This window comes from Mesoplodon densirostris, chromosome X (assembly GCF_025265405.1).
Source record: "Mesoplodon densirostris isolate mMesDen1 chromosome X, mMesDen1 primary haplotype, whole genome shotgun sequence".
Taxonomy (NCBI): domain Eukaryota; kingdom Metazoa; phylum Chordata; class Mammalia; order Artiodactyla; family Ziphiidae; genus Mesoplodon; species Mesoplodon densirostris.
Window position 1 is genome coordinate 49,090,582 of NC_082681.1, and position 7,955 is coordinate 49,098,536.

General features: G+C 42.5%; 1 protein-coding gene and 1 pseudogene across 1 annotated transcript; one reads left to right on the plus strand and one right to left on the minus strand.

The window, feature by feature from the left end:
- Nucleotides 1-609: 609 nt before the first annotated feature.
- Nucleotides 610-3,347, minus strand: LOC132481566 (melanoma antigen preferentially expressed in tumors-like). Its single transcript, XM_060086432.1, has 4 exons — nucleotides 3,058-3,347; nucleotides 2,001-2,327; nucleotides 1,835-1,888; nucleotides 610-1,162 (listed from the first exon to the last, which is right to left on the minus strand). Exons 1-4 carry the CDS (start codon nucleotides 3,345-3,347, stop codon nucleotides 610-612), a joined length of 1,224 nt encoding a protein of 407 aa, XP_059942415.1.
- A 2,202-nt stretch (nucleotides 3,348-5,549) lies between these two features.
- On the plus strand, nucleotides 5,550-7,619 carry LOC132482624 (zinc finger protein 354A-like; annotated as a pseudogene).
- The last annotated feature ends 336 nt before the right edge of the window (nucleotides 7,620-7,955 follow it).

Sequence of the window (7,955 nt, forward strand, 5' to 3'; positions counted from 1 at the left end):
TGAGTGAGATCAGGGACTTTATCTTTCTTAGCACCTGGAAAAGTACCTAAATCATAACAAATGCTTGGTGAATGTGTGTGGAATAAGGAATAACTGAGCCAGGGGTCTGAGACCTGGGAAATCAGGCAGCAATATGCTGATGAGGATACCAGTAGGTAGTGTGCATAGTTTGTTTGTTTCCTTTTAGTTGCATATGGTTTCTCGTAAGACACCTGAGGTAATCAGAAACACAAGAAGTTTGCAGGTGCCTAGATGGTAAAATTATTCAACAACTATCACCTCTAGGAAGAGTTTCAATTGATCTGACTTGTGTCAAGTGCCCATAAATGGATAAGTGAACCAATCAGTGTGGATAAGGAAATGATGTACCATGACTGGGTCAGCTTATGTCACATACCCAACACTGTGGTTAGTAACCAGAAGATGTAGAGGGCAGTCAAGAGACCCAGCGGACCTTTCAAATTCCTCTATTTCCTTTTTAAAGTTCCTCTTTTATAGAGATCAGTTTACCTATCCAGTGTTCCGAACCCCAGTTTTGTAGAATAGTAGAACTTTACACGTGTCTCTACAAACTTGGGTTTCAGGCAGAAAAAAAAAAAGTGAACGCTTTCATGGCCACACATCAGTGTTGAATCTCCTCCTTGTACTGTGGAAATCACAAGTGACCCATTTCATGTCGTCCCGCTGTGCCCCGTGCAGCATCGCCTCCAACTGAGCCTGAACTTCAGCAAGTTTCTGTCGGTCCAAACTGTCATGAAAATTCCCTTCCTCGTAGCAATGGAGAGGGACAGGATAAATCACATACTTCAGCTTCATCAAGGATGTCAAGTGCTGCAGAAGGCTCTTGAGCACAAGCATCGTAATGGGATTGAAGGCAAAGCTAAGGAAATTGAGGTGGGTACAGTGGCTCAGGGCTGGGAGGATGGCAGAGAGAGTAGAATCAGTTATCATACAATTGTCTATCTCCAGATGTTGCAAGGTGCTTGAGACCTTCTCCAGCAGAGTCTGCAGGGGCTCATAAACTTCGGAGAAGAAATGGTTGTTACTGAGACTCAATACCCTTAGGTGGGTGGCCTGAGAGCTCTCGGACAGGACAGTGACATCTCTGTCAGAAAGGCTACAGTAAGGTAGATACAGTGTATCCAACTGACGTGGCACAACTCTATAGAGAGAAAAACATAAGGTTATTTCAGAAGAATGAGGGCAATGAGCCCCAAATTATAGGTACCTAAGGCTCTAGAATAAAGTACTGTGTTCACGGTTTGCAACAGGTGGTTAACATTGTGGACTTTGGGATCAGACTTTATACATTTGTGACCCTGAGAAAGTTACTTTACAACTCTGAGGTACAGGGATTTAATCTTGAAAACGTGCACAGTAGTAATTATTATAAAGAACTGCGGGAAAGATTAAGTGAAGAAATTGCATGCACTTAGTATATACAACATAATCAGTGTTGCATCTGATTCACTTATTTGGCGAGGATGGGTCTGGGAAAGCAGCCAACTGAGGGTTTCCTTTGACTAGTTCCCAGATGACAAGCTCTCCATTCAGGGTCTAAGGCTTGGGGGAAATACAGGAGCAAAATTATCTGGCAGTGTTAACTATTGGGGCCCATCCATGGGCATGTGCATTAGTCCTATAGCTTAATGTTTCTCCATCTGAATGCCTCCTCTTCCGCTCTAGAGAGCTGTAAAGTCCAATCGGAGAAGGACTGAGTCTTTTTCACCAATATATTTACAGACTTCTTTTAGGGTCTGCCCATGGCCACTGAATGAATGAATGAATGAATGTATGAGCACAGCTTCCTTTTCTAACCTCATCTGCTGCTCACCGTAAGGTACCCCTCTCTCCCCCGGCTAGATTCAAAATCCCAGCAGTGCCTATGCTGAGGCAAAAAGAGAAATGGGTTACAAGGAGCTTAGGAAGATCCAAGCATGGTCTCTTCTGTCTTAACAATGAGGTGTTCGGGGAACCCAGGTTCCTACCCACCCCCTCACCTGAGCAGTCTGTACAGCTGATTTGTGAGGCAGAAGAAAGATAAGCTGAGCTCCTGGAGATTGTCCAGCCGCCCAAGGCAGAGGAGAAAAGATCTGAAGTTCCTTCTCTCAAAATATTTATAGGGCATGTTGTACAGAGTAAGGCTGTAAAGGTGGATCACCCGAGCCAAAAGGGTGACGACTTCACTCAGATTAGCCTGATCCATTTCCAGGTGATCAATGCAACCCAGATCCACAAACTGCAGGATACTTCTGTGGCCAGACATTCTATCGATTTGCAAATTTCTGCAGCAGACGTGCAAGGACCCAAAGTTCTGCTGAATTTTACTACAAAGGAAAGAGAGGAATTGCTCTGTTCTCAAGGTACTGTTGAGGGAAATATCCACTAGTAATTCCATGGGTTCCTGAGCTGACTGAGTCTCAGACCCGGAATTACCAATCCCGAGGCACATGACACTATGCTGAGCTTCTTCTATCTTAAGGATAGAGTGCTGAGAGTAAAGGCATGACTTAAAACAGAAAGGGAATGCGGTCCCAATCTCAGAGCATATTGTCTTACAGTCCGGGTCATGCCTTAAATCTAGGATCCTCAGTCTGGGCCCCCTGGAAGGAAAGGAAGAGACAGAACACATGAGAGATAGCTGATTTTAATATAACCCAGCAAGATCAATGATGAGAAGCAGGGACAGTGCACTTTAACCCTGGTTTTCACTTCATTGCCATTCACCAAGAAGTTCTTTCCACACAAATGCAGCGTCTTTCATCCTTTCCCCACCCCCTCCTTCACCTCCAGGCTTTCCCTGTCTCAATGCCCATATTCCACTTGTGTGTAATCACACTCAAATCCATTCATAGTATCCTCAAGCACCTCTATTCTATAATCAACACTATAAAGCAATAGAGTCCCGAAGGTGACCCCAAGTGCTGACCGACAGCTCTGCAAAGACTGCAGTGTTCACCATTGTCTACTGTTGGGAGATGGTTAGGTATTCCCTTGCCCCAGGCTACAGCATACCCTCCTGCTGACTCCCTGTGTCTCTACTACTCATAGTCTTACCAAGAGGAAGAGTTCTGGGCAGGGAGCATCTGCAGACCATCAATCATGGCTTCCAAGATGTCATAGTATGACTCCTGTGTGTTCAATGACCCAATATGGAGACAGCGAAAAGGCCAAACCCTCACCATTGCCTTTAGTATCGTCTTATGCCCACCCAAGAAGGCAGCGTTGAACAATGGAACAAAGAGGTCTCTTGGGATTTCGTCCAGGGCATGGATAGCTGCAGGCTCATTATTCAGCAGACTCTTTGCAGCAAGCTCAAGGAGGGTGACTGTGGTCTTTTGGTCCATCTTCAAAAACCTGCTTCAGAGTGGAGAATATTTAGAAATCCTGAGAAGATATCTATAGTCACTTGTTTGCTTCCAGGGTTAGCTATGGACAAAATACTTACTGAATAAGTATGTGGTGAATCATAGGGCCAATTCAAGTGACCTCTACTATAGGAATAGAATGAAAATGGACTTGTGTGTATATTTAATTATATATGTGTACAAACACGTACACATGCACGCACACACACACACACACACACACACACTTACATGAGATAAAAATGCCATTAGAAATCAGAGGTAAGTTAGCAGAAGACAATGCTGACCACCAAGCTGCCTTCCTGAAATTATTTCCTCCTGAGGAGCTTCAAGATGGCAGAAGGGTACGGCGTGGAGATCACCTTCCCGCCCACAAATACATCAGAAATATATCTACATGTGGAACTCCTACAGAACACCTACGGAATGCTGGCAGAAATCCTCAGACCTCCCAAAAGGCAAGAAACTCCCCACGGACCTGGGTAGGGTAAAAAAAAAAAAAGGAAGAACAAAGACAACAGAATAGGGATGGAATCTGCATCAGTGGGAGGGAGCTGTGAAGGAGGAAAGGTTTCCACACACTAGGAAGCCCCTTCGTGAGAGGAGACTGCTGGTGGCGAGGGTGAGAGCTTCGGAGCCACGGAGGAGAGCACAGCAACCGGGGTGCAGAGGGCAAAGCGAAGAGATTCCCGCACAGGGGATCGGTGCCGACCACCACTCACCAGTCCGAGAGGCTTCTCTGCTCACCCGCCGGGGCGGGTGGTGGCTGGTAGCTGAGGCTTGGGCTTCGGAGGTCAGATCCCAGGGAGAGGACTGGGGGTGGCTGCATGAACACAGCCTGAAGGGGGATACTGCACCACGGCTAGCTGAGAGGGACTCCAGTAAAAAGTCTGGAGCTGCCAAAGAGACAAGAGACTTTTTCTTGCCTCTTTGTTTCCTGGTGTGCCAGGAGAGGGGATTAAGAGCTCTGCTTAAAGGAGCTCCTGAGGAGGATGTGAGGAAATAGTTAATCAAGTCTAGGAAGCACAGAGAGTCCCATACAGGATAAATCCAAGGAGAAACACGCAAAGACACATATTAATCAAACTATCAAAGTTTAAACACAAAGAACAAATATTAAAAGCAGCAAGGGAAAAACGACAAGGAACACATCAGGGAATCCCCATAAGATAAACAGATGACCTTCCAGCAGAAACTCTGCAAGCCAGAAGGGAGTGGCAGGACATATTTAAAGTGATGGAAAAACCTACAACCAAGATTACTCTAACCAACAAGGATCTCATTCAGATTTGAAGGAGAAATTAAAAGTTTTACAGACAAGCAAAAGCTAAGAGAATTCAGCACCACCAAACCAGCTTTACAACAAATGCTAAGGGAACTTCTCTAGGTAAGACACACAAGAGAAGTAAAAGACCTACAATAATAAAAACCAAAACATTTAACAAAATGGTAACAGGAACATACTTATCGATAATTACCTTAAATGTAAATGGATTAAATGCTCCAACCAAAAGACACAGTTTGGATGAATGGATGCAAAAGGAAGACCCATATATATGCTGTCTACAAGAGACCCACTTCAGACCTAGAGACACATACAGACTGAAAGTGAGGGGATGGAAAAAGATATTCCATGCAAATGCAAATCAAAAGAAAGCTGGAGTAGCAATTCTCATATCAGACAAAATAGACTTTAAAACAAAGACTATTACAAGAGACAAAGAAGGACACTACATAATGATCAAGGGATCAATCCAAGAAGATATAACAATTCTAAATATTTACGCACCCAACATAGGAACACCTAACTACATAAGGCAAATACTAACAGCCATAAAAGGGGAAATCAACAGTAACACAATCATAGTAGGGGACATTAACACCCCACTTTCACCAATGGACAGATCATCCAAAATGAAAATAAATAAGGAAACACAAGTTTTAAACAAGATGGACTTAACTGATATTTATAGGACATCCCATCCAAAAACAACAGAATACACATTCTTCTCAAGTGCTCATGGAACATTCTCCAGGACAGATCATATCTTGGGTCACAAATGAAGCCTTGGCAAATTGAAGAAATTTAAAATCATACAAGTATCTTTTCTGAACACAATGCTATGAGACTAGATATCAATCACAGAAAAAAATCTGGAAGAAATACAAACACATCATTTGCCGTTGGCATGAGCTAATTACTCGCCAGAGGTCCGCCGAGGCGGCACCTCGTGGAGTCCCCAGCGGAAGTTTCTGTCCGGCCGTGGCAGTTCCGGAGCCTCCAGCCTGCGGCCCGCGGAACCCCCGATGCCTGGGCGAGATCTGGCTTCTGGAGACTTCTCCCATCCTAAGGTGAAACTGCCCAGAAAGAGGACATGGCTACTGAACAGAGGGAAGCAAGGTCTCGGGTGTCAGTGACGTTTGAAGATGTGGCTGTGTTCTTTACGTGGGATGAGTGGAGAAACCTGGCTCCTTCTCAGAGAAACTTGTACCAAGATGTGATGCTGGAGAACTATAGTAACCTTGTCTCATTGGGACTCCCCATTTTCCAAACCCGAGGTGATCTCCCTGTTGCAGCAAGGAGAAGATCCCTGGAAGGTAGAGAAAGAAAGCCCTGGAGACTCCTCTCTAGGATGGAAGAACAGTTATAAAACCACAAAGTCAACTCAAACACAAGGTTCTTCATTTCAGGAGCTGATAATGAAAAGATCCAAAAGGAATGGACCTTGGGACATCAAATTAGAAAACCCCTGCAAATATGAAGACAGATTAGAGAAAAAGCAGAAGAAAAAAGAAAGTGTTCAGATAGTTTCAGTTGCTCACAAAAAAATCCTCACTGTAGAAAGAAAACATAAAAATACTGAATTTGGCCAAAACTTCAGCCCAAAGTCAGTCCTTGTTAGGCAACAGATGGTTCGCAGAGAAAAAACCCCACCAAAATGTGAAATACAAGGAAACAGCTTCAAACAGAATTCCAAATTTTATTTAATCAACAAAAAATCAACACAGCTGGGAAACGTTATAAATGTAGTATGTGTGAGAAAACCTTCATTAATACTTCATCCCTTCATAAACATGAGATAAACCATAGTGGAGAGAAATTGTTTAAATGTAAAGACTGTTCGAAAGCCTTTAACGAAAGTTCAGCTCTTATTCAACATCAAATAACTCATACTGGAGAGAAACCCTATATATGTAAAGAATGTGGGAAAGCCTTCACTCTCAGTACATCCCTTTATAAACACCTAAGAACACACACTGTGGAGAAATCCTATAGATGTAAAGAATGTGGTAAATCCTTCAGCAGAAGGTCAGGCCTTTTTATACATCAAAAAATCCATGCTGGAGAAAACCTCTATAAATATAATCCAGGTAGGAAGGCATCTAGTTGCAACGCATCCCTTCCTGGATGTCAGAGAATGAATTCCAGAAAGAAGTGCTATTTATGTAATGAATATGGCAATACCTTTAAGTCTAGTTCATCCCTTCGTTATCATCAGAGGATACACACAGGAGAGAAACCTTTTAAATGTAGTGAATGTGGGAGAGCCTTCAGTCAGAGTGCATCTCTTATTCAACATGAAAGAATTCACACTGGAGAAAAGCCTTATAGATGTAATGAATGTGGAAAAGGTTTCATTTCTATTTCACGACTTAACAGACACCGAATAATTCTTACTGGTGAGAAGTTTTATAATTGTAATGAATGTGGTAAAGCCTTAAGTTCCCACTCAACACTTACTATTCATGAAAGAATTCATACTGGAGAGAAAGCATGTAAATGTAAAGTGTGTGGGAAAGCCTTCAGACAAAGTTCAGCTCTCATTCAACATCAGAGAATGCATACTGGAGAAAGACCCTATAAATGTAATGAGTGTGGGAAAACATCCAGGTGTAACTCATCCCTTAGTAATCATCAGAGAATTCACACAGGAGAGAAACCATATCGATGTGAAGAATGTGGGATATCTTTTGGCCAAAGATCAGCTCTTACTCAACATCGAAGGATTCATACAGGAGAGAAACCCTTCAAATGTAATACATGCGGGAAAACTTTTAGACAAAGCTCATCACGTATTGCCCATCAGAGAATTCATACTGGAGAGAAACCCTATGAATGTAATACATGTGGGAAACTTTTCAATCACAGGTCATCTCTTACTAATCATCATAAAATTCATATTGAAGAGAACCCCTAGAAAGTAGGTTTGCATGTGTGACATTCTGAAACCAAAGCTCATCAGAATACATGAAAGATGATGTAATAAATGTAATGGATATGAAAAGCCATTCTATGATTTAGTCATCAAAGAATAAATTCCAAGGATAAACCTATGTAATAGATAATGAGAAAAGTGGAAATTGTTCAGTCCTATCAGACACTTTATAATAACCTAAAATGAAGAATTCCGGACTGGAGACATTGACTTTGGGCATTTGTAAAGTAATTGTTTTCTCTACAGCATCGCATGCTGCATATCATATGTAATTGTTGTAAACATCTGGGTGATGAGGGGAAGTGTGCACTGGATTTCCTCTTAAACTGTAAACTTAATACTTTTTTAAAAATAACTGACATTGTAATAG